The following is a 25,356-nucleotide window of genomic DNA, read 5'->3' on the forward strand; positions in this document are numbered from 1 at the left end:
ATTCTTCTGCTTTCATGTTCTCATAAAGCAGTGTCCAACCACCGGAGTCGCAGTTCTGTAACATCAAATCCCACTTTGCCTTCCCTGCACAAGAGTGGTGATGTTGTTGCAACTGATCAGAGAAGCAAAGCCTTCGTATCATCTTTAAGCAAAAGCTCTTCTCATCATCTTTTCGTGAAGAACATTTCTGCGACTGCGCTCCTTTTGCTTTCACCTTAGGTGACCACCACCTCCACTTGTTCCACCATTGCTCGGTGGACAGTGCGCAGCATGTGCCGCTCACAGCACAGAGGAAGAAGAAGGAACATAAAAGGGGCAGTGACGGCAGCAGCTGAAGCTTTCCTACTGCCCTCTCGATCTTGTCCTGTGTGGTAAAAGCTCGCTCGCTGTCGCTTCTGAGCGAGCTTTATTCGGATGGGCCGCTAATTTATTCGGCCCGTTACTAACTCATGATGGCCCATTTATTACTACAAAGGATCCGAATAGGATGTTTTTTATGCACTATCAGCTCAAGCATACATTCCACAATGAATAAATACACCGTAATCCCATCGAACACCACAACAGAAGAAAAGAACGAACAGCGCCACGACGGTAGGAAGAAGAAGAAGAAGAGGAGGAGGAGGGTGATGTAGGCATTCGGGCGAACGTGTTCAGATCACGCCCTGGGCTTGCAGACGATGGTGGAGTGCTTGAGTATGTGGAGGCTGAACTGACCGCCCTTCTCGGTGGTGTCGACCTTGCTGGCGCCCGGCGGCGGCAGCAGCTCGAAGTCCTGGACGAGGCGGCCGAGGGTGATGCCGAGGATGGGCAGGGCGAGGATGATGCCGGGACAGCTGCGGCGGCCGACGCCGAAGGGCAGGTAACGGAAGTCGTTGCCGTTGGCCTCCACCTTGGCTTCCTCCTCCAGGAAGCGCTCGGGGCGGAACTCCTCGGGGTTGCTCCAGTGGGCGGGGTTGTTGGCGAGCCACCAGGCGTTGACGAGGATCTTGCTCTCGGCGGGGATGTCGTAGCCGCCGAGCTTGGCGTCGTGGAGGTTCATGTGGGGGACGAGGAGAGGGATGGCCATGCGCAACCGGAGGGTCTCCTTGATGACGGCCTGAAGGTAGGGCAGCTTCTGGATGTCGGGTTCCGTGATGGGGACGCCTCGGCCCAGCACAGAGTCGAGCTCGTGACGGAGCTTCCGCTGGATCTCCGGGTGGTTCACCAGCTCCGCCACCCCCCACTCGATCGACCACAGCGTCGTCTCGATGGCTGCACGCACAACAGAACGATTACTACAACTACAAGTCGTTAAGCAGTTAGTGGTGGCTACGATTAGTTACAACAACTCCGGCAAACGAAGAGGAGGAAACATTGATTTGACTCGGTGATGGTAGGTTGCTTGTTGCAACCACGCCAAAGGAAGAGGAGACGATCGATTCCCCTTCTCTACCTTTTTACTTCCTTTGTCCATCCTTTGATTAAACATGGTTGGTGGTGAGTTGCTCGCTAGATGAGACAGATGATTTGTCTTCTAAGATCTAATCAGTCCAATATACTAAATACATTTCATGTATGTCCATCTCCAATTAACCATCACCCACAATTCATCTTAGAATTGGATTTTGATAGCAACATCTAATGCCAGCCCATGGTTTTGATGCCTAACAGACGATACAACGTTGGTAGACCGTGCAAGCACATGACTCAGTTTTGTACCCTTCTGTCTCTCTCTCTCTCTATGATTAAATATTAAACACATAAAAGTTGTCCTAAGTGTTTCAAGCGTTTACGGCAAGGAAGAGAAGTTCGATGTAAAGACGAAGAGAGAGAGAGAGAGAGAGAGAGAGAGTGTGTGTGTGTGTGTGAGAAGTACCTGCAACGTTGATGTTCTCCACGATGTACAGGACATTGTCGTAATTGATCTCTCCTCTCCTCTCCGCGTCCAAGATGTGATCGATGGCGCACTTGAGCTCCATCGTCGATCCCAATTCGTCCATCTTCTTCCTGCTCCACGGTTTTCACAGATTAGCAATCGGAATACCTCTGGATGATACGCTTCAGATTTGCGATGTATCCGATGTACTCACTTCTTCTCCGCCACGAAGTGATCGTCGAAGAGCTTGAGGCGGTTGACCTTGAGGTCTTGACACTTCTTGAGGTAACCCCTGAGGAAGGGGCGGAGGACGGGGATGAAGTCGCCGTAGTTGTACTCGAAGCTCTGGGCGAGGCGGCTGCGCTCGCCGTTGGCGGCCCTGAGCTTGTTGAAGAGCGGGTCGTCCATGCCCTGGAACCGGTGGTTGAACATGATCCGGTACATGTTGTTGTACATCATCAGCTGCAGCCGGCGGCGGAGCACCACCCCGTCGGTGGCCGCCCGGGGGTCCCGCTTCACGTCCTCCACCACCTGCCGCGCCTCCTCCTCCCACCCCTCCCGGTTCTGCTGCACCACCTTGTTGGTGAAGAAGGGCACTGTCATGATCCGCCGCATCTTGCGCCAGTGGTCGCCGTACACCGTGAACACCATGTCCTGCCCCTTCCCGGTGAAGATATCGAACACCACGTTGCGGGTGCGGGAGCCGAACTCGACGCCCTGCGCGTGGAGCACCTCCCGCGCGAGCGTCGGCGATGAGACCACCACCAGGTTGCGCACGCCCATGCGGAGGAGGAGGATGTCCCCGAAGCGCTTGGCCAGGGCGGTGAGATTGCGGTGATTAAGGTCGTCCCCAACCTGCAGCCAGTTCCCGAACACCGGCACGGGGAGAGGGCCAGGCGGCAGCTTGAGGTGCTTACCCCGGAGCTTGGAGACGACGATCCCGAGCGTCACCGCCGCGAATAGGCCCAGAAGGGCCTTCTCCAGCAGGAGCAGATCCATCGCCGATGTGTTCGACGATGCGCGCAAGGCTGACGGCGAGAGACGGAGGAAGCGGAAGTGGTTGGGGAGGCCAGTGGGGATGGGCGCCTTTATAAGGGGGGGTGGGGGCGCCGGCGGACAGGTTAGGTTGGACGGAAACCGTCATAGTTGACGGGGCAGTGTGTGGTTGGCTCGTGCGAGGTTGGTAAGCGGTGGGTGGCGAGTCGTCGCGACCATCTGTGATTGCCTGTTCTTTGACCGTGTGGTGAAGCCCCCATCCGTTTCAACGATCTCGGACACAACCGATCACTCGAAGACGCCTGAGTTAAAGACAAGACTACTGACGGTAGACGCGAACCCGAGTCAGATTAGCTCGACCGCAGCATGTTGTATAAGGATACATGTAACTTTATGCATTGGGACACGTCACATGTGACCAGTGGTGGGTGGTTGGCAGCCCAAAACGACGGCTAAGCTTACTCCGGACCGAGTCAGAGTTCTTCTATCTTTGAAGCGGTCCACCGTGTCATCCCAACACTTACTGAATCCTTCGCACAAAGCTCAAATCGGTACACGCCATCCATTTCCCACCACCCAAATTATATGTCTCGTCATACGGCCAACGAATGGTCGATACGATTGCAGGCTGTCTACTTGTTTAATGCACGCTCACCTAATTCCGCACTCCATTGCATCCACAGGGTGGTAGTGTGATCGCCAACTAAGACACTTGGCCTCCTTCACCTACCTCTCCCATCTCCACCACATAGCATGACATAATAATGCTATCATCTTGGAATCGGCTGACGTCCGGTGCCTGCCTTCCACAGCTCGATCGACTTCGTACGGAGAATCGAAGCCAGCTGCTGGGATCTCAATCGATGGAAGGGGAAAAAGAAGATGCAAAGCTGCTGCTGCTGATTTAAACTGGTTCATTAAAGAGAATGAGTCTACACAAGAAGATGAATCCAATTGCTTCAGATCTAACCAGGTAGGATGTTGGCTTTAGACCTGTCGACACCACTGTGGGGTCGCATGCTCCGAGAATGTCGTAGTGGTTTAGGTGAAGGAGGAGTTTGGGATTGTGTGCAACAGAGTTTAGCTGCTTTGTTTACTCTCCCAATTGGAGTTTAGTGCGCCCAAATGCCAAATTAGATTGACAAGATAATAATAATCCTCTTAGTGTCTTTTGATTTTGATAATATACAAACAAAGTTTTGAATCCTCGATTCAGTATAAAAAAAAAGTAGATGAGATTTAGAGTTGTTGATCTCAATTAAATATGAATATAAAATAATTGATAGAGATATCTGATTTGCTTGCAGTCCTCGTCGAGTGTGATACCTTTCGGGAGTCGGCACGGCACAAACGTATCCAGCTTCACCAACCCAACGCGTGTGGGACCGACATGATCGGTGGGGTGGGACCCTCTCAGCATCCAAAGCGAGAGACCAGTCTCTCTTTCAAACCCTCCACATCGTCGCCAAAAACAAATCTAAATGGATCCAAACAACACACAAAAGGAGGGAGGAGAGAGAGAGAGAGAGAGAGAGAGAGAGAGGACAAAATTAAACTCCATCGACATCACTCGACGATTTATCTTCGATCATACTAACAATGCATTCCTATATACTATGTGTATGTGTACATCTTTGGATCCAATTCATGTGTTTGGAAGGCAACGACGTGCAGCAACGGCTACCTTCTTCCTTCTCCTCCTCCTAGTTCTTGCCACTGTTGATACCTCCGATGGGACCGGACGGCGGCACCGGTCCTCTCGGAAGCATCACGAAGACCAGCGGCGCTGCCGCCCCGACATCGAGCTTCTTCTTCTTCGTTACGGTCGTCATCTCCCGTGTTGTTGCGGTGGACTGATGGAAGATCAGGAGGAGGAGGAGGAGGAGAGAAAGGATGGCGATCATGGCTTTTGCTCTGGCACCCATTAGTACAAAAGGAAGAGGAGCACAGGCTCGTGAAGGAGAGAGAAAGAGGAGAGATAGGGGCTTCTTCTTAACGCAAGGAGGAGGAGTAGTGCAGAAGTGGTTAAGGGTGACGAATGTTTCTCTTGACTTGTGCGGATGCGTTGACATGAAGTGGTAGAGTGCTGTTAACTGTACACCATCAAAGGGCTAATGGATGGCATTTACGTGCGTCGAAGTCAGCTTCTGAGGTGAATTCGTGGAAGAACAGATGTAGATGGGGGGTGGGGGGACAGAGATCACTGCCAACACGCAGTGTGTGCCGATTTGGAGAGACAAGACATGCTATGGAAAGCCTAAATTATGTGACAAATATGTGATTTCTTGTTTGACTTTGTGGCAGAAGGATGAAGTTTTTGGTGGGGATTCAGTGTTGTCGACATGCACAACCCTCCTAAATCTCATCAAGATTGAATTCTATGCATATGTTTGGATATTTGATTAGTTAGTCGAATTCAAAAACATGTAGGTTTGTTGTAATTTCATGTCATCAGTAAACAAAGTTGTCTTTTGTTTTTAATCCTATTAAAAATAAGTCTTAATTATCAAAAAGATATTTTATGTCATCGGTTTTTTTTATATCGAGATATATCGAGTCCATCCGATGTGTTGAAATATATACGAATTACGTCAGGGGTGACGAAACTTCTTCCTCTTATGTTTAGGTTCGTTTTTCGTATGTGATGTCAACAAAAGTCAGAATCTCAAAGCATGGAAGATTCGTAAAGTTTAAATGTCTTAGAGAGTTAAAAAATACATCTTAAGAAACTTTTTATAATGAGATCTTATGATCATTATGTTCAAGAATATGACCTAACATCAAAGATAATTACATACCTTCCTCGATAGTAAGCATAATCATTTTGCACTGATTGCAAAGGATACGATATAATTGTAACGTTTGAGAGATGATACCGTATCGTCCACATGACGCTAAGATATCGAGCTCATGATTTCGAGGAGTCGTCTATCACATTATTATCCTGATTTTTATCTTTCATGCCTCTTTTACTAATGATCACGATCGTACCATTATAAAATAATCTCAATCATTAAACTCAGAGTCAAAGTCGGAATGAACAATCAATGGAAAATATATTTACAGTGAGTATATCGACATCACCAAATTTTGGATTCAGCTGGTGATGTGGAACACGAGGAAAGAAAAAGAAGCCCATCTTGGTGAGAAATCAAAGCTATTGGCGGTGGGTGGGGGTTGACTTTTGTGCCTCCCAAGGGTTGCTTCATTGTCATCCTCTTTGATGCTCTCCACCTTCAAGCTGGTGATGCTCCCCATTGCATGGCATCAGACGCAAGCGTTGTGCACTGCCTTTACTTGCTCGAGTGTCACAATGGCGTCACATAATTGACTCGATACATATGTGACATCTAATTGGACTAGAAATTAATTATATATGCTGCTCGCAAATTGATGAGACAATTTGCTCCATCTACGAGGAAGGAAGGTTTGGTCACAGTAGTCAACTCACTAGCCTTCAGTTTGCTACATAATTTGACATTGTTTACGACCTCAATTCATCTGATTTAGATTATATAATTTATCTTAATTATGATATGATAACAGTGTCACACACACTATATTAACTGCAGATCAGGCCCAATTTTATGCCCAGTTGGGCCGTATCTTTCACAAGCATCGGCCCAATTTTATGCCCACCACAAAAGGCCCAAAAAGGATAGGGGCGTTTTGGTGATTTAACATGGATCGCTGAGGCACCTATAAAAGGGGTGAAGAAGAGGCGGCGCCTCATCATCGTCGCGATCGTGGCGTGGCGTTCCTCGATTTCGCATCCTCCTCTCTTGCGGTTCCATCCCACGAAGCCTCTTCCAGCGCACCGGCTCCTGAGGTACTCTCGCTCTTTCTTCGCCTCGGTTCCGCCGATTTGGTGGTGGTTGGTCTTTCCCCGCAGCCTGATGTCATACGATCTCGATGACACTTTTCTTAGGAAGATCCGATTTCGTAGGTTTTATTGGGAAAAGTAGGATTTTTCTCATTTAGTTCTTTGTCTTTCGTTCAAAACTTGGGTGCTGGATGCTTTGTATGAACATGGTCTACGATCTGTTCTGTGTGTTTCTTTAGAGCGTGATTCATCTTATATTGGCTGTTAGTTTATCTCTGCAATCTTCTTTTCTGATTGTTTAATTAACTTCGCCACGGAATGCCATTGGAATGATTACATTCTGGTGATTCTGTCGTCTCAACCGCTGGCTCAGATTATTATCAGATTGACAATTAAAGTGAAAATCTTGCACTTGCTACGTAATTTTTTGCCCGAGTTCTTTTCACAATCACTCTAAATGATTTGTTTTGCTGTATGCATATCCTTCTATGTAGAGTGGCTTGTCAGTTCTGACATGTTAAGGGGACACATTTATTGCTCGTCTTTGAAATTTGAACAGGAATTGTTTGCTTCATTTCTGGTGATAAAACTGATAAAATCTTTAGCTAGATTACTTGTTTGGCCAGATTTGAAACCAATTAAACAGTGGCCTGTTGTTTTGTATGATATATATGCAATTAATAGGTGATATATTAACAAGGTCGCCAAAGGTAGGCTCAAAGAAGACGATGCACGGATTTATTTTCAGTAGTTGACTAGTGCTGTGGACTTCTGCCACAGCTGCGGTGTCTATCACCGTGATCTGAAATCTGAAAACCTTCTGCTTGATGATAATGAAGGTCTCAGATTTTGGCTCAAGTGCCCTTGCTGTGTCCAAAAAGCAGGATAGTTTGCTCCACACAACTTGTGGTGCATTAGCAGATAAGGTGATCAGCAGAAAAGATTATGATGGTGCAAAAGCTGATATTTGGTCTTAAGGTGTCATTTTGTTTATTTTCATGGCTAATTACTGCCCTTTCCATGATCCAAAGCTGATGATACCGTACAGGAAAATTGGGAAAGATGACCTCAAAGTTCAAATGCCCTGTTTGGTTCTTGTTTGATGTTAGGGGACTCGCACGAATTCTTGACCCAAATCCCAGTAGTAGGATTTCAATTGCAAAGACTATGCAGAATTCTTGGTTTACAAAGGGGCTCGACGACAAGCTACTAAAAAACTGCAAGGCAACACGAGAACATGATTATTCTGATGTTGATGTAGCGTTTTGTTCCTCTGGTAGCAATGCATCGAGGCAAAACAGGAGACGGGAAAACTTACTAATCTAAATGCTTTTGACCCCATCTCTTTCATCAGGATTGGATCTTTCAAGTATATTTGAGGAGACTTGACCACATGATAGAAGCAAAATTCACATCTGACCACCCAGCTTCTGGTATTATCTCAAAACTAGAGGAAGTCATCAAGCTCTTGAAGCTAAAAGTGAAGCAACAGGATCATGGGGTACTAAATATTTAAGGGTTAAAGATCGTAGTGTTTTGGCCGTTGATGCTGAGATCTTTGAGGTTACCCTGCAATTTCACCTGGTGGAGATCAAGAAGGCCATCGAGGTTACCTTGTTGTATGAGATGCTGTGGGAACAGGTCATTAGACCAGCCCTTAGAGAGATTGTCTAGGCATGGAAAGGTAATCAGCAGCAGCAGCAGGCCATCGGGGATTCACCAATATGTTTTTTGGTGAAAGAGGCAGCAATATCTCTGGATTTGTGTTTAGTTCTAATATTATCTTTGTTTAGTTTGTTGTTTACTTTTTAAGTGGCTTTTGTTAAAATGGCAACATAACAACGACAACAAAGCTAAGTCTCAACTATATGGAGTCGGCTACATGCATCTTTTGCCGTCACTGAGATTTGTAAAGTCCCAACAACAACAAAGCTTTTGTTAAAATGTCACCATCTGAGAAATAATACCTGCTTAAGTTGAGGCTGACACATGAAGCATGATATTTGTTAAAATGTCACCTAATTCCTGTTTCTGATCAATGAAATCTTACCTTTTTTTTTTTTTTGCATAGTATGGTAAATTGAGCTTATGTAGATATGGTTCCTCTTCTGGTGTTGCAGGTTACTGTCATGCCTCTGTGCTCTCAGAACTACAATGAATGTGGCATCAGTGGTCTGCACTTTTAATTGGTATGGCTTTCTTGCTTGTTGTTACTCCAGGTCTGTAACCTTCTTCATTGTTCTCTTATTTGTGCAATGGACTTGGAATTGATTGTGTTTGCTGTTGATGAGTCAAAAATAAAATGTCAATTGAATAAAAAGAGATATGGTCAATATTATGTTCCTTTTAGTTCACATGTTAGTGATCTTTTTTTTTTTGTTGTTGTTGAGATTTATACACCAATCCCTCAATTCTTTATGGTTGCATACTTAATGCTTCAGGCAGTCTCCTTACTGATTTAATCTAGGCTATGAAGGTAAAAACACTTGACAACCAAGTCATCTATTAGCTAAAGCACTGACCAGAGATCTGCTTGTAAGTGGAGATCAAGTTTGCCAATAGCTGTCAAAGGAAGTGGGAGTCTGAGCTCTCCAATTTGTTGAGCTTATGACCCAAGGACTGGCCTAGAACAATAAAGAGTTGCAGGAAATAGTGATGTTTTCTGGCATCAGCGCTTACCTCATTCACCTGTCTTGCTTCAGGAACCTGCAAGCTAGCTAAGCATTTGCTGACTTAGATTGATGAGGGTACAACAATTGTCGAGTCCTTTTCAGTCATAGGCTTGGAAAAGTGACCTCTAAAGACCAGCACCATGGGAGTTCAAATTATGGAGTCCACTGCACTTTGTGCACACCAGGATGTTGATCTTAACAGACCACCAAAGGAAGTCCCCTTGATTAGACTTATCAGGTCCTAATAAAAAAAAGGAAAGTTGATTGCTTTAATGATATAAAAGTCACAGTAGTCCTGCTTCTTGTGCCTATCCTACAATCTTAACTTGCACCAGCACCCATTTTTGGACTGTGGAGAAGATTAACTGACAAATCTAAGGTTTAGCAATCATATTCATGGCAGGAGGTTGTGCTTTGTCTTTCCATTTAAATCACTTTCAGGTTCATCTAACTGTAGGTTCAGATCAGTTGTGAGAAAGTTGTCATCATTCCCAGTGTTCAGCAAAAAACAGAGTCATGAGAAGTCTGTTCTATCCAACACTGAGGTACTCATCATTCCATGTGCTTTAAGGAGTGAGTAATGAGGTAGCTGGTCCACACAATTAATATATATCCCACCAGAAAAAAATAGGTAAGCCTTTGCAGTGGTCCAAAACCTATACCCCAAGAAATCTATGATCATGATGAGAATGCACAGGAGTCATGCAGATTGCAGATGCTGAGATGTTAGAGAAGCCATTAAACTACTTAATGAAGCTCTAAGATCAAATCAATTTTGTTGCTCTTCATCTTTTAGCTCCTTGTTGATAGTGATGGCCACATGTGAAGCAGGGTTGCAACTTGATTAGTCTCCTTCAATCCAAACAAGACAAGCAATTCATCAGCTTCAGCCCCCAACCTGCCTTTGACTATATTATCTACTTGCCAACGAGCATGAGGTATTGGATCTCCAAATCTGTGACCATCTACATCACATCTCAATCCTACATTGTCTTGTAGCTGGATAAAACACAGCCAAGACATCATTGTCTTGTGCCTTCACCCCCTGAAACTGTTGTCCCCGCTGTGTGCAAAATCTTCCAACTGCTAATAATGCCCGATCGAGAGATTTGATATGATGGCCTGTGGCCAAATTATTGTTGCAAAGACTGCTGCTCCTCTTCCCTGTGTTTTTGTCCGCAGTCATCTGCGATTGTTCCAGGTTGGGTTAATTGTTTTCTGAGATCCCTCACCTACTCTTCCCTGTGAAGTGTGTGTGGCCCATCCCATGCTCCGGAAACGAAGATTCAAAGGTATCAGGTAAGACCATCAAGGCACAGATGCACAAAAGCTCAGGGAAATGAATGCTTCCCTTTCGGGAGATGCATAAAAGTCAACAACGTTGATAGCAGACGATTAGACTCGATGAGTTCTCCTCCTCTGCTTGTGGACATTTCCAACTCTTCGCCCACATCGTATTCGATGCTTGGCGATGGAGAAGCAGACCCACTCATCACTTGCGTTTGAAGCTGCCTTCCATCGCGGTTTGTGTTGATCACATTTTACGAGTTTCATAACGGAGTACCGTTATATTTCTAACGTAACGCAATCTATAGAAACCGGTATAGAGTACGATGTGTGTGTGTGTGTGTGTGCAGGTTTTTACTAACTATTACTGCGTGAGGGAGACGAAGAAGCAACACAAAAACAAAGAAGAATCCAAATGTACATTCTTGGCACATTGATGATTCCTTTTGATGAATAATAATGGTGATAGTAATCATAGAGCTTGACATGCATCGTCACCGTTGCCACTGCAGCTGTTGCTGACGAGCGGTAAGCTCTTGTTGGCGGGGCCACGGCGAGCCCATGCGGCGTAGGTCCAGTCGCAGGCGTGGAGGACGACGTAGGTGCCGATGCCGCCGATGAGGCCGTAGGCGATGGAGTAGGTGAGGGGCATGAGGAGCATGGTCATGAAGGCCGGGATGGCTTCCTTCATGTCTTCCCACTCGATCTCCACTACGGCCTTCATCATCAGTACCCCAACCAGCACCAGCGGCGGCCCGACCGCCCACGCTGGTATCGACGCCAGCAACGGCGTGAAGAAGAAGGCGAGCAGGAAGTAGCCCGCCACCGTGAGCGCTGTCATCCCTGTTCTGCCCCCCTCCTTGATCCCCGTCGACGACTCGATGAAGGCCGTGACCGGCGACGTGCCCAGCAGCGCGCCCACCACGATGGCGGCCGCGTCCGACATGAAGGCGAAGTACTGCCCCTCGAAGTCCCCGTTGGCGTCCACGTAGCCCGCGAAGCGTGCCATGGAGTAGAGCGTGCCCGTGGTGTCGAGCACGTCCACGTAGAGGAAGGTGACGAGCGCCTCCCAGAAGGGGCCGGTGCCGATGCCCTTGAAGCTGAGCGCTCCCGCCGTGGACTTGATGTGGTGGACGTCCACCACCTTCTTGAAGTAGCGGTAGGCGTCTTCCCCGCTGGGGGTGTCTGGGAAGGCGGTGATGGAGGTGTGGCGGAACCAGGAGACGGCGGTGACGAATACGATGCCGTAGATCATGGCGCCCTTGATGTTCTTGATGAGGCAGAAGGCCATGATGAGGAATCCCACGACGGCGAGCCAGAAGGTGGGGGACTCCATGCGGCCGCGCAGGCAGAGGACGTCGCCGGAGACGGTGCCGCCGGGGATCAGGCCCACGGTGCCGTTATCGAAAGTCTGGACGGGGGCGAGGTAGGCGCGGTACTTGCTGGGGCAGGCGGCGAGGGTGACGAGGGTGGAGGAGCTGTAGCCGACGAGACCCACGCCCTCGTTGTTCTGGAGGCCGATGAAGGCGAGGAAGAGACCGATGCCAGCAGAGGAAGAGATTCGGACGGGGCGGGGCACGAGTTTGGCTAGGCGGGCGCGGAGGCCGAGGGCGGATATGAGCAGGAAGAGGAGGCCCTCGAGGAAGACGGCGGCGAGGGCGGTGCGGTAGGGGAGGTTGCCGGAGCCGTGGAAGCCGACCACGGTGTAGGCGAAGTAGGCGTTGGTGCCCATGCCCGGTGCCAGCGCCAGCGGCAGGTTGGCGAAGGCGCCCATTATGAACGAGCCAATGATGGAGGCGGCAGCAGTAGCGACGATGAGGTCACGGCGAGCGCGGTCGACGCAGGCGGCGTAGCCCGGGTCCACCGGCGGGAAGCTGCAGGAGGGGGATGGGCTGAGGCAGTCATGCACGGAGCAGGTGGCGCCGGAGTCCGAGAGGATGGAGGCGTTCACGGCGAGGATGTACGCCATGGTGAGGAAGGTGGCGGTGCCAGCGCGCAACTCGGTGGTGAAGGTCGTGCCACGCTCCGCCAACTTGAACCGCCGGCCCACCCACGACTTGGCCACCGCCGCGTTGAGCATTCCCAGTCGGGGTCCCCTCCCCGCCATTGACGTCGCCACCACGGTCGTCGGCGACATCTCCGCAGTCGAATCCATCGCCCAAGTGAGACGGTCAGAGAAGTTGGACAGAGTTTACATTAATAACGTCTGTATATATATATATATATAAGCTCAATACTATTGTGATCCTGAGGGTTACAATAATTGATCGTGGGTCCATAGTCATCACGACCACAAATCTTTCACTTTAGTGTTCCTGTACAAACAATAGGAACACACAAGAGAAACGCCACCTTCTCACGTGCCAATCCTGCTCTCTATTAGTTCCTCCTCTCTTCCCCCGTATTTGTCTCCTTTCTTGGAATCTTTTAGACCTTCTGATTGGAATCGGATGGCGACGAAAGCGTCCCCGGCAACCCACGTCAGCAGGTGACGACACTCCCGGTGTGCCATTACGCAAGGGCCCATCATGGCCGTTCAAAGCGGAACGCACGTCCGTGATCGCAACGATTCCGTCGTGATCGATGATTACTATCAAGTAGCAAACATATTGAGCGATCATTGCGTAGCAAACGGAAGCAACTCAATCGTGTTTTGAATCTGAATCAAACTGAATTGAACTCGTAGGAGTAATTATGTGCCGCTATTCTAAACCATTTCAGTTGCGATCGCAAGCTTGCCTTATTACTACTTTAGGCCGGACAAAGCAGGCCGAAGCCCGTAGACCAGAAGCCTGCGCCCGGCCACAGGAACGAAGGCCCCAAGCCTGGCGAGTCGCTGATCGACCGGGGTCAGGCGCCGATCTCCGCGGGGCTTGCGAGCGGGATCGGCACCGCCACGGACGACGATGGTTGTCCGGAGCACGGTTGCGGCGGGGCTGCGCCCACTGGATCGGTGGTTTAATAGTGCTTGAACCATGAATCTCTTTGGTTGCATTGAATTGTTCAAGGTTTATGTTATAGTTTTGAGATTTCTTTTTAGATTTGTGCAACTCCACTTTTGCTTGTGTAGTGTTGGGGGTTCTGGATGTTTCTTGAACTGGCTCGGTGAACTACTCATCTATTCCAGAATTAATGCTGGATTGTGTGGTTCTTTGTTTAGGTGCCGGAGAAAAAGCCCTATCCTTTTCGTGACCTAACGTTTGAGGTAATGTCAGTTTCAAGGTTGATTGTCTCATATGGAGGTTGTCATGTTGATGATTGGTTTCATTGGCTTCGAAGAGAGACAGTTATTGAGCCAGTTCAGTAACTTGACATCTGTTCGAAGGCCATACTCTTCACAGCCAGAAGTGTATGTAGGAAGTGATAAGATGGCTTCTTGTGTCTTTTGCTACCAGTATTTAAGTCGTGAAGGGAGGACAGAAGCTAAATTTTGAATTAATATTGGCAGGATCTGACTTCCAAAATTTCACTGTGAATTAACTGCTGTTTTGCAGGATCACATCCTGGAAGTGACCTGCATTGCTTGTTTTATCTAACGAGCGAGGTAATCCATTGGCCTAATGATATGTTCATTAAAAAAAGCAAAGTATCAGCTGATTTTTAGTTCAATCTTCAGTGATTTGATGAACCCTGTGTCTGGTGAAACTTGATTTGTCTGGGAGCATGTAAGATGATGACCTTTATTAGCTACTTGTACCCTGTTTATTGCTGATATTCATTTTTTTTGTCTCTGTTAAGCTGTTAATGCTGTTTTCCGTGGTAGAATATTTGATGAATCAGTCATAACAAGGGAATTTGACTGGTCTTCTATTGCTGATAGAAAGAGAAATGCCCATATTTACCTTACAATTTGCCTCCATCTCCAGGTACCCAGCTGCTGTACTCCAGTGTCAACAGAGAGATGTGGTATGCTTGCAGTCTGATTAGGAGTCAACATGGTTGGTTCTTTAAATCTCCCTTATGGCCTAATTATATTGTTGTAGTCCTGTCACATTATGAATTTTGGTTCCTGCCGCTGTAATAACAAAAAAAACACACTGCTGAACTTGTTTCTGATTCTACTAATTTGTGTCACAAGGCAGCTTTCGGTTGTGATTCTGTGATTACAGAAGGTCCATTGCCATATTTAAAGGGGCTGATCCACAGTGCGCATGTTGGACAAGGTCCATGGATGGATTTCTGGAACTCCAAGCTATGTTTCTGAGCTTGAGCAACCAGGCCTTCATTATGAAACCTGGACAAGAGGAGGTCCACAGACTAACAGTACATGGTGAAAAGGATGTGCTCCATGACTTAATAGCGATTGGAACAGGGAACTAGTGCATGGGCATTTCCTTGCATGGCTGGTGACAGAAGTGACTTTCGGACTCTTGCATGATGTAACAGTCTCAGCTCGGCTAAAAGCACACTATTTCTCTGTTATCCAATTTCTGAAGAACAATACTCTCTGTAGGTGAGATATCGCATATTTTGTTCTCTGTCTGCATATATAAATATATTCTTAATACATATGTATTTGTATAAACTAGTATTACTCTTAAGGTTTGATTATTACTAAACAAAATCGAATAATTTTGACCTGTCCACAACATTGGAGAGAGCCTTTTACCACATGTAGGCACCATTTTGCATGACTTTAATATGACTATACTGCAGAAAATATTTCCATTTCATAAATTATATCAATTTTCTCTCTCTATCTCATATTTATTTACCTCTTCTTTTCAGAACATGCAAATATTTCCTGTTCAACATATTATTTGTAAACGAACTCTGCTGGTTTCCCTCCATTTTATTTTCCTGAGTAGAAAGAAGATCAGTATATGACAATTACTTTACTCTCTTCCTTTATATGATGTCTCATGATAAAGGAATCTCTCTATGTCCTTACAATTTACACAATTAAATTAAAGTTTAGATGATATGGAAGCTTGCATAAGTTTGTCAGTCACGTTACTGTGTTTTGACATACTGTTCTGGATTTTATTATTAGCAACTAAACTATCAACTGTCATGTACTGTTTCTTTTGTTAACCCTACCTTTCTATGGATAGTACTTTGCATGCATATGTGAATTCTGAAATTTATCCATGCTCTGAAGAACCATATATATAATTTTACATAGGACATTCTACCTTCAAGCCAGGGCTGTAACAACCCAATTACAGTAGATGAAAGGTTAATAAAAGGTTGCATTGGTAGTCATAAGAAGTCTCCTGCTATATATATCTGTCATTCTGGATCAGAACTCTTGGTGCTAGTCTTGATGGCTTGCAGAACTGCTTGTTTCACCATTTGAGCATCCATCCTTGCCACTTGAATCTGAAAATTTTATGAATCTTGAATGAACATATATTTCTCACTAATGGAAACCCAAATGTGCCATATGTTTCATTTCTTGTTGACATTAGTATCTATGATAATCTTTATTTATTTTTCCAGGTTTGTAGTTAACCGTAAATTATTTTGCTACACTTCACTTCAAGAGAGATGTACATTTGTTTGTATGCAGAGGGTTTCAATGTCAATGAATATCTAGCATGGACTGAAATCTTTGTCCTCGAACAATATTTCCCTCGAGGCATTTGCATCATGAGGATGCATAGGTTGCAATCATGTCCACACAATCTATACCTACGAAGGGAAAATGAACTAATCACTAGTTCGAGAGCTCATATTACCAATGGACAACAAACTAGTTTTGCATATCTAGATTTTTCCCGCATGAAGAAGTATTGTTCAAGCAAACAAGCATGTATACTCAAAGATTTTGAGGAATTCATTTTAGGTGCATGTACAATAGAAACAATGAGGAAGAATTTTGGAGGTTCATGTCATTGAGGTTGCCAAAAAAAATGCTAGGATACATAGAAACAAGCATGACAAACATATACATGCACAAAACAGATGCATGGAATGGCATGTACACTACTTGAAAATAAAGAATCAAACCCATCAGGGTGAAAGATTTTAACCTCTATATCTCTCTAGAAGATTACTCGTCTTTAGTAACCTAATGTCATGAAATAAGTTATGATATATAAGGTCAACCCAACCCACGCTAGGGTTTCTGTAGTGTATTTTGAGTCTGCACAAGATTTTCTAGCTATAACATTATTCAGCATAGTGTTTGTATATCATTTAGTTAGTTGATCAATATATATGAAAATGTTTAGATACGAGAAACTCTTTGGTTTTAGCTTGCCTAGTTAGCTAACTTCAAGTGTATATTTGCAGGTAAATATTGATCTTGCATCTTACATCTCCTCCAACTGCTTCTAGGCGAAATGTATCAGTACAAGTAGCCTTAGCTTGCACGACACTGAGTCCCAGCTTCTCAAAGGCTTCCAAAATGGAGACGAGCAATCCCGGGTAGCTCTTCCCCGAAGAGATATTTATGAGGAACCCCTTCTGTAGGGCTTCAACAGTTACCTGCAGAGATGGACACCAGCTTCAACAGTGAGTAAACCAGTCCCCCAAGCAAAGGCAATGATTGGAATCAAATTTACCATAGGTAGTGTGTTGTCGTCGATTCTGTTTTGTGTGCATGCAATCTCTCGATTCAACTTATCGACCTTCTTCTTTAACTCTTCGATGTATTTTGATGCGTCCATTATGATAGATGTCTTGTTTAGCTGCCATGGAAACAAAAAAAGAATGATTCAGGTCATAATTAGTGTGATATTCAGCAATGTAAAACCAGTGTTCTTTAAATTTTCCTTCCATCAAATTCTTGGAAAAGGGAACCATCTCATTCTTCTATATGCCAACATAGTGAAAGAAATCCTGTGTATTTGCTTGAACTTTGAACATGTTTTATCAGAGTCAGAGAAATCTTAGAACAAAATTTAATGCGTCTTAGCGACAAAAACTGAACCAAAACAAAAAATCACAAACACACATTCACAACTCGATGGAGATTTTGGATGTGTTATCTGCTCATTCTTCAGGAAATAAAAAAAAAGAAAAAAAAGGAAAAATCAACTTGTCATGCATGTTTATGGAAGTTGGGAGAACAGAGAACAGATTGTTTCAGAGACAAATGATGAGTGATAGAGCAAATTACTGCATGAGAGTGCGTAATCGATCGAAGGAGTTGCAGCTTCTCATGGAAAGCAGCTCTCTTGTGCTCCCGAGACACCATGACTCTCTCTCTCTCTCTCTCTCTCTCTCGCTCGCGCAGAGCTATTGGGGAGGTCTGGTGACTGCTTAAAAAGAGGAAGAAGCGCCCGTATGATCCATCTGCTGATCGCATCCACTGTCATCCTTAGTGTTCTACCAAAATTACCTGACTGCCCCTTGGCGTTTCTGCAGTCACCGGGGCCTCCATTGTTGCCCTGCTAAGAAACCTACAGCTCCATCTACTTAACACTCGCTAATTGATGCAGTATGCCATCTAATCTTCTCGTCGCACTGCTCTCCGTCATATAAAACTGCTTCAGGCAACCATCCAAGGAGATGAGTTTGATCTCACAACGTTCCCGGCCTGTGCTACACAACAAGGGGACGCAATAAGAAAAGGAGATGATGAGTTTGATCTCCCATCCTATCTTGCCTTGGGCTGAGGTCAAGCAAGATATTAGTGCCTCATTCCCCGTCACGCTCGTAGGATTCCTGTCACCACCACCACCTTGTCGTCATGCATCTTTTGCTCGTTCCTATCTTCATTCCTGTGTGATAGATCGTCATCCGATGACTTGACGTGCAATGCACGTGCACGGATCTAATGAACAGCCATGTCATGATAATAACCCATCAGTGCAAATTTGTTCACACTGAGTTCCTAATGAATGAAGAGAGAGAGAGAGAGAGAGGAATCTACTCGTGATGGGAGCGACATGGAAAGCAGCGACGGCGTCAAGGGAGAGTTGTTTTCGTGTGGGTGCTACGTGGGATAGAGGGCAAAGGCACAAGGCGTTGAGGGGTTGGGAGTTTGTATTGTTTTGGGGGTGGAGTGAGTTGTGAATGCCTCCAAGTGCTTCTCACGGGGCTTCTCCCCTCGTCACCTCTGTATTCCGTTCTCTCTCTCTCTCTCTCTCTCTCTCTCTCAGAGATATCAGTTTCAATTCAGAGCATGTTATACACTTGTAAAGACGTAGAATCATAACCCGAATCAGATTAAGAAATCAGGCATGCACATCAAGGTGATAAAACATGAATGATGACAACAAAGCATCAAAGATCTGAAATGTGAATATGTTGGATGATTTCTCATCTTCTACCTTCACAATAATTATGTGATTAATTTCATTTTTTTACCACCACCAATATGAGAAACAGCATAATCTATCTCAAGCACCCATCATGAGAAATGATTCTTCTGCAGGATTCTCCCAGGAAGCAGCACAGGAATATATGTAGGACACTTTCAGTTGCATTAGCCCTATCCACTAATGTCTTTCTATCATGAAATTATTGACACATATCATTACACTATGTCTCTTCTCGAAGAAATAAATCTTGGGTGCTGCATCCAAATCAATCCATGTGATGTGCAATCATGATGATCCCTCACCTGTCCTCTTATTTTATATATCCTATTTACTGGGTTGAACTATAATCACCAACCAAAGGTTGAACTATAAGTCCTCAAATGGCTTTGGAAAAACTTGCTGGTTTATGCTTTCTAAATGGCTTCATCATTCTTCCACCTGCATCTATTTGTCGCCTAAAAGAACAGGGTTGGGTGGATGTGATAACAAGAGAAAGAAGATGGATACAGAAGAGGTATAATAATGGCACTACCAATAACAACACAAGCGACCACTGTTGTCCTTTTTGTTTTACTTCTCCAACGCAATCATTGTCAAAACCAATTGGCATTTATTGACTCATCTTCCTCGATCATAAACCTAAGAGAACATATATGTGATCTACTGCTGTTCCCATTCACTATCGTCACTTGTTTGGTTGGGTGATTCGTGTCCTTGGGATGCTATTCACTACCCATATATGAGATGAGGTGGGGCTGCTGCCGTCTCCGGGAACTCTGGGCATCCATGGGCACAGTATCAAGCTTATCTAACCCTGTTCTAGCTCGGAAAGAGATCCCAACAGTGAGCAGATAAGCAATTCTTTTGAGGGTGATATGCACAGTTGCAGATCATGAGTGAGAGACCAAGGAATCAATCACATGAGAGCCCTGTAGGGTTTCCATGCAGCCTGTTGTCCCTGAAGCATCACTGCCGTGACGCTCACAAGACTCGAACAAGCAGCCTCTCTCTCTCTCTCTCTCCCTGCAATGCTCTCGTGACCTCTGATGAGAGAGGCTTTTGGCTTACTGACCACTCGTGAGTGGTGAGCATCCATTCTCGAAATGGGATCGAGGGGTTTTGCTTGAGCTCGAGATGCGTCCGTGTCCACAAACTCCTCCCACTGCTCTCATGCAAACCTGCGTTGTCTCCACGCTGCATGCATCGACAAAGCACGTACCAGCCTGTTCACATGCATGTATGCACCTCGCTGTCCTCTCCCTCCTCTATGTTCGTCATAACTCAGCCATGTATGTACCCACACACACACACACACTCACTCACTCACACCTCACCCTCTCCTCTGCTTTCTGCATGCCTTGTGCGTCGCCTTCCTCTAGTGCTCCAACCCTAAGTGTTAAGGCTTCATCGTTCATCCAGGATTCAGCTTTCCTCACAGTGGAATGAGCTTGTTTCTTTCCCTTTAGACGTGTCCCTCGCTGTATCGTCACAGGCAGAAGTTACTCGCTGGATCTGAAGAGGGTCATGATGCAGAAAACTTGCAGCTGTACATGTCTCGGTCGTATCTATCATTCACAGAGCTACTAACCATATACACTCCCTACTGTTGCAACACGAAACATAATGCGGTGGTTTTTCATGTGAGATTTCTCGATCGCAGCTTATTCCAACATTACTCGACAGCCAATGGATATCCACTATCATTTTGTTGTTCACATGCATCAGATGAAGAGCAAGAAACAATATATACAAAGGAACAGGCCAAAGAGGCCTCACGTGGAGAACATAGCAGCGTTGTCACACCTACCAAAACTTGGCATTAGGTTTTGGCGACTTCCTCTTGCTATCTATCACCACAAGGATGGATGGACGGATAGATACAGCGGTGTGGCATCCAATCTTTGGGAAATAATACAAGCTTGCCGCCTCCATCGACATGACTGCGGCCAAGAAATCTGCTGGCCACCTGTTCGATTCAAGTTGGCAGTGACCGTGCTGTTGTTCCTCTGTTTCAACCCCCCGGAGAGATATGTACATGATATGAGAACCATCTAGTCTTGCATTTGAATCCAAAAGGCGAAAAGAAGGAAGAAAGAAAGATGGAAGTCCCAATGCATGAGCTGTGTGCACTGCATGGCAGGATGTCAGGATAAATACAACATTGTCTTTAAGCAATTTGGATGACATAAATCTTTTCTTGAATTGAGATCTCAGAGAAATTCAAGATGCTTCTGATGGCCAGACATAAAGGCAATTTGAGATATTTATTGATGTTTTAGATAATACTACATACGATCATCACATCCAGTCGGGCAACGAATGCTTGGTTAAGGCCAATAAAGGCTCCTATTTCTTATCATCCATCGAAGTGGAATCAACAGAAAGATTTGTGCAACCAAAAAGGAGTTCAAAGCTATTTTGTTTGATTTGACTTTTGTCCTAACATGCGTGAGCATATCGCCGGTGGGAAAGCAGCGCAAGAAAAGGCTTCAACCACACCGTCATTGTCATATGAATCTTACTGTTGCTGCACCATCCCCATGACCCCAATTCAATTGGGAAAAAGGAGGAGGAGGAAGAAGAGAAAGAAGAAGAAGAAGAAGAAGAGAACGTGTTTGTGCGATACACATACTAAGCTATGTTCTTCTGATTTGTTTTCCTACAGAAAATTAACTCTACACAGTGTGTGACAGCGAGAAGCATGCAAGAAAAGGGAAGAGAGAAGAAGATGGAGGGGGGGGGGGGGTGACAAACAGTTGCTGTGGCACCATCACCATCTTTTTGCAGCTGTGCTTGCTGCCGTGCTTGTCTGCTTGTACTTCGACAACCCTCTCGTGACTCCTCCCTGTTCACCGTCGTTCTCTTAGGACGCTACAAGTAACTCCCCAAGCACTCATCAAGAGTTTGCTCTTGTCTTGTGTTTCTTGGCAGACTGTCACTTCCAAAAACTACCCTCTCTCTCTCTCTTGGAGCATCTGCCACAGTTAAAACAAAGATACCGCTGCTGGAAAGATACTCTTCATCATCTAAAACAAAGAAAACAAAGGAAAAGATGAGTTGTATGGCAAGGAGCATTAATTGCTGTAACGTCTGTAGGATTCTCAGACTACCAATCTATTCATCTTGTTTTATGCATTACTGCTACCCGTTGTTTGGATCTTCTCTGACTGTATTAGCTTGGAGGGGGATGCTCTATATATCCATGGATTTACATGAGCTTCCGAGGTTTTTTCCTCTGGATTTTGTTTCTGCTGATATGTATTTGATCTCATTTGGCCTGTTCTAAGATTCTGATGATATACCACCAAAGGTCACGTGAGGGGAGAACTCATGAAAGTACATTCACATGCAATTGCACCAACTCAAAACAAACTAATTAAAGCGTAAAGTGGAGAGAGATGTGAGTTCCCGGTAGTCTTCTTGTACCTCTCGGAGCAGGAAAAATATCTCGCTGGATTTGTGTGATTTAGTGAGGAGAGAGGGTGTGTGTGTGGGGGCGGGAAGATAAGGTGAGCACCAAAGGACAAGCAAGTCTTTTGTTGGTTTACATGCCTGCATGGCTCCATGGAAGTACTGCAAGTTTTGGCTTTTACAGGGTGAATGAGTGGTAATGCAACAAGGAGAGAGTTACGAAGGAAGGTGATGCGTGCATGGCATTCATTCCATGGCGATATCCAACTGGTCACTCTCATGGTGGCCAGAGCAGCCCATCTCCTCTCACAAGATGGCCTGTAAACTTTTCCTTTCCTGTTTTTGCAGCATTTCATGATCCATTGTGCATGATTCCTATTGCGGTTTTTCTAAATCCTTTTCCCTTTTCCAGAAAATATTCTTCTTCAAAGGCATGGAAAGGAATTCATGTGCTATATCGGATGAAATATTCATTAGGCCTTAGTTTGTGGCCCAAGATAAGCCCGATCTATTAATGTGCTGATCCAATCTATTTGGATTCACTCCTGGATCTAATCGGGCTACTAGCTTATGGCCCAAGTGTACGACCTTTTGGTACATGTGGTTTGGGTGTCTGAGAGTACTATCACGATAACGATGACAGTGGGCCAAAGCTCGCACGTTCCGATTCAAGACGAGATAGATAACAGTGTTCCGATTATGAAAGAGGAACCCCCGGCATTGAAATGATGTAACATATTGTAATGAACGACGAATCTCGTTTGCTACTTTCCTCCTTCCCTGAGATTTGCAGAGGAGAAACATGAGCGAGGAGGAGGATGGAAGATGGAGCTTCTGAACGATATAAGCTCATCGTTAACGAAGCTCAGAATGCTAACAAAGGGGGTTGGATTACAGTTGCCTTCATCATAGGTCTCCCTCTTCATCTCTCTCTCTCTCTCTCTCTCTCTCTCTCTCTCTCTCTCTGTGAACCGTGATCTGAGTACGGTTGTTGAGCTCTTAGGGAGCATGCTGGGGCAGGGGCTGGCACTCACCGGCGCAATGGGCAACCTGGTGGTGTACCTGATATAGGAGTACAACTTCAATGCCGTAGACGCCGCCCAGATCGGGAACATCGTCCAAGGCTGCACTAGCCTTGCCCCGTTGGCCGGCGCCGTCGTCTCAGATGCCTTCTTTGGGTGCTACCCAGTCGTCGTCTTCTCCGTCATCGTCACCTTCGTGGTACTCATCCTACTACTAATTCAGTCCTAATATTATCCACGTGATGTTTAGGCCAATTCGTCATGCTCGATATTAGATCGGCTCTGATGTCGTAAGTCACGTTTTTATTGATTCATTATTATACAATGGAATGCTAATTAGAAGAATAGCATTTGGGCTGTGTTCTCATCAATCTTCATCGCAAGTAGTCTTTGATCCTCTTCACACTGACCGCCGCCTTCCGGTCGCTGCAACCACCCCCATGTGCGTCCATCTCCGACGCTTGCGTGCCATCGGCGGGTCAGCTTGCGTTCCTCTACACGGCGGTGGGGCTGATGGTCGTCGGGTCCGGCGGGACACAGTTCAACATGCTCACCTTTGGAGCCCACCAATTCGACAGCGTCGGCGACCGGGACGTCTTCTTCAACTGGTCCATCGTCGTCATGTACGCCGTCGGCATCATCGGCTCTACCTCCATCGTCTTCGTCGAGGACTCCATCAGCTGGGCGTTGGGCTTCGGCGTGTCAGCGGCGGCGAACGCCAACGCCGTGGTGCTTGTGCTCCTTGGAAGCAAGCATTACCGAAGGCCGGCGGCATGCGGAAGCCCCTTCACTGGACTGGCCCGTGTGGCCGTTGCCGCTATAAGGAAGTGGGATGTTGTGGTGGCAGAGGATGACAGCAAATATGCCCACGGGACATCTGAGCTCGATGAGTCAATCAACCTTCGACCGAGTCAACGATTTAGGCGTGTTGAGTCAAAGTTTTAGTAGGAATGCGACAGTTGCTGCCTAAATTGATCTATCAAAACAACTGCCATGCACTGTTCCGTCCTTCGACTTTGTACAGTTTACGGTGCAATGAGATCTACTTCTGATGTCTCCAGCTTTCTGAACCGGGCCGCATGGATCTGCCATGGCGACACGCGGCCGGACGGCTCCATCGCCAAGCCATGGAGCCTCTGCACCGTCCAACAATTAGAGGACTTCAAGTCCCTTCTCCGTGTCTTCCCTCTCTGGAGCGCCTCCATCTTCCTCAGCGTCTCCATCGGCATCCAGCTCATCCTCACCGTGCTCCAGGCCCTCACCATGGACCGCTCCCTCGGCCCCCGCTTCTCCATCCCCGCCGGCTCCATAGTCGTCTCCTCCTTCGTTTCCACCGTCGTCTCCCTCTTACTCCTCGACCGCCTCATCCTCCCGCTCTGGCAAAAGCTCAGCCCGCGCCCCCCGAGGCCTCTGCTGCGCATCGGCCTTGGCCACATCATCAACACCGCCGGCATCGCGGCGTCCGCCTTGGTGGAGAGAAAGCGTGCGAGCATCGTTCGGTCACACCAAGCGGAGAGCCAGCATGGCGACTGGGTCGTGCCCATGACCGCGCTGTGGCTGGTGCTGCCGTTGGCGGTGACCGGAGTGGCGGACGCGCTGCACTTGCCGGGCCAGGTGGCGCTATACTTCCAGGCGTTCCCGAGGTCGCTGAGGAGCACTGCGACAGGGATGATGGCGCTGATCATCGCTCTCGGATTCTACCTGAGCGCCGCCATGGTGGACATGGCTCGGAGGGTCACCGGGTGGCTGCAGGACGACATTAACGGCTCGAAGGTGGAGAACGTGTACCGGCTCGTGGCGGGGTTGACTCTGGTCAACTTCGGGTACTACGTGTTATGCGCAAAGCTTTACGAGTAGAGTATCCTATTAATTAGAACACTGCTCAGCAACGTTAAAGTGTCATAATTATTATTTGAATAAATTTGAGTCATTTAGGATTTTTTGTGTATATGATAAATAAAATAAAATAAATAAAAATATAAAATTAAACCATTTATTAGGACATTAACTTACCTTCAAACTACTATTCATAGTCACATCAACATTAAGATCAACATAACGGACCATACCGCCT

At 46.3% G+C, this 25,356-nt stretch overlaps 5 protein-coding genes and 1 long non-coding RNA gene across 17 annotated transcripts; 3 read left to right on the forward strand and 3 right to left on the reverse strand.

Annotated features, from left to right (window-relative positions):
- Positions 1-475: 475 nt before the first annotated feature.
- Positions 476-2,927, reverse strand: LOC135624745 (trans-cinnamate 4-monooxygenase-like). The gene is made up of 3 exons (XM_065128663.1): positions 2,073-2,927; positions 1,859-1,989; positions 476-1,254 (listed from the first exon to the last, which is right to left on the reverse strand). Exons 1-3 carry the CDS (start codon positions 2,855-2,857, stop codon positions 659-661), a joined length of 1,512 nt encoding a protein of 503 aa, XP_064984735.1. The 5' UTR covers positions 2,858-2,927; the 3' UTR covers positions 476-658.
- Positions 2,928-11,044: 8,117 nt separating this feature from the next.
- LOC135624744 (adenine/guanine permease AZG1-like) lies at positions 11,045-12,814 on the reverse strand. Its single transcript, XM_065128661.1, has one exon. The coding sequence runs from the start codon at positions 12,789-12,791 to the stop codon at positions 11,109-11,111; it is 1,683 nt and encodes a 560-aa protein (XP_064984733.1). The 5' UTR covers positions 12,792-12,814; the 3' UTR covers positions 11,045-11,108.
- Positions 12,815-13,404: 590 nt separating this feature from the next.
- LOC135625628 (uncharacterized) lies at positions 13,405-17,390 on the forward strand. 12 transcript variants are annotated; one of them, XR_010492152.1, is made up of 6 exons: positions 13,405-13,644; positions 13,797-13,841; positions 13,916-14,180; positions 14,503-14,574; positions 14,719-15,089; positions 16,874-17,390. It is a non-coding gene; the product is annotated as an uncharacterized LOC135625628 (long non-coding RNA). The 12 variants fall into 12 exon arrangements; XR_010492153.1 differs by having other exon boundaries at positions 13,407-13,841; positions 13,916-13,985; positions 14,085-14,180; XR_010492145.1 differs by having other exon boundaries at positions 13,408-13,644; positions 14,131-14,180.
- Positions 15,708-18,098, reverse strand: LOC135625627 (uncharacterized). Its single transcript, XM_065130676.1, has 4 exons — positions 17,703-18,098; positions 17,146-17,271; positions 16,898-17,068; positions 15,708-15,958 (listed from the first exon to the last, which is right to left on the reverse strand). Exons 1-4 carry the CDS (start codon positions 17,889-17,891, stop codon positions 15,869-15,871), a joined length of 576 nt encoding a protein of 191 aa, XP_064986748.1. The 5' UTR covers positions 17,892-18,098; the 3' UTR covers positions 15,708-15,868.
- A 4,914-nt stretch (positions 18,099-23,012) lies between these two features.
- Positions 23,013-24,227, forward strand: LOC135624210 (putative protein NRT1/ PTR FAMILY 2.2). The gene is made up of 3 exons (XM_065127624.1): positions 23,013-23,172; positions 23,264-23,481; positions 23,670-24,227. The coding sequence occupies exon 3, from the start codon at positions 23,796-23,798 to the stop codon at positions 24,225-24,227; it is 432 nt and encodes a 143-aa protein (XP_064983696.1). The 5' UTR covers positions 23,013-23,172; positions 23,264-23,481; positions 23,670-23,795.
- A 90-nt stretch (positions 24,228-24,317) lies between these two features.
- LOC135625716 (protein NRT1/ PTR FAMILY 2.7-like) lies at positions 24,318-25,139 on the forward strand. The gene has a single exon (XM_065130804.1). The coding sequence runs from the start codon at positions 24,318-24,320 to the stop codon at positions 25,137-25,139; it is 822 nt and encodes a 273-aa protein (XP_064986876.1).
- The last annotated feature ends 217 nt before the right edge of the window (positions 25,140-25,356 follow it).

The sequence above is a fragment of the Musa acuminata genome, chromosome BXJ2-10 (genome assembly GCF_036884655.1).
Source record: "Musa acuminata AAA Group cultivar baxijiao chromosome BXJ2-10, Cavendish_Baxijiao_AAA, whole genome shotgun sequence".
NCBI classification, from domain to species: Eukaryota; Viridiplantae; Streptophyta; class Magnoliopsida; order Zingiberales; family Musaceae; genus Musa; species Musa acuminata.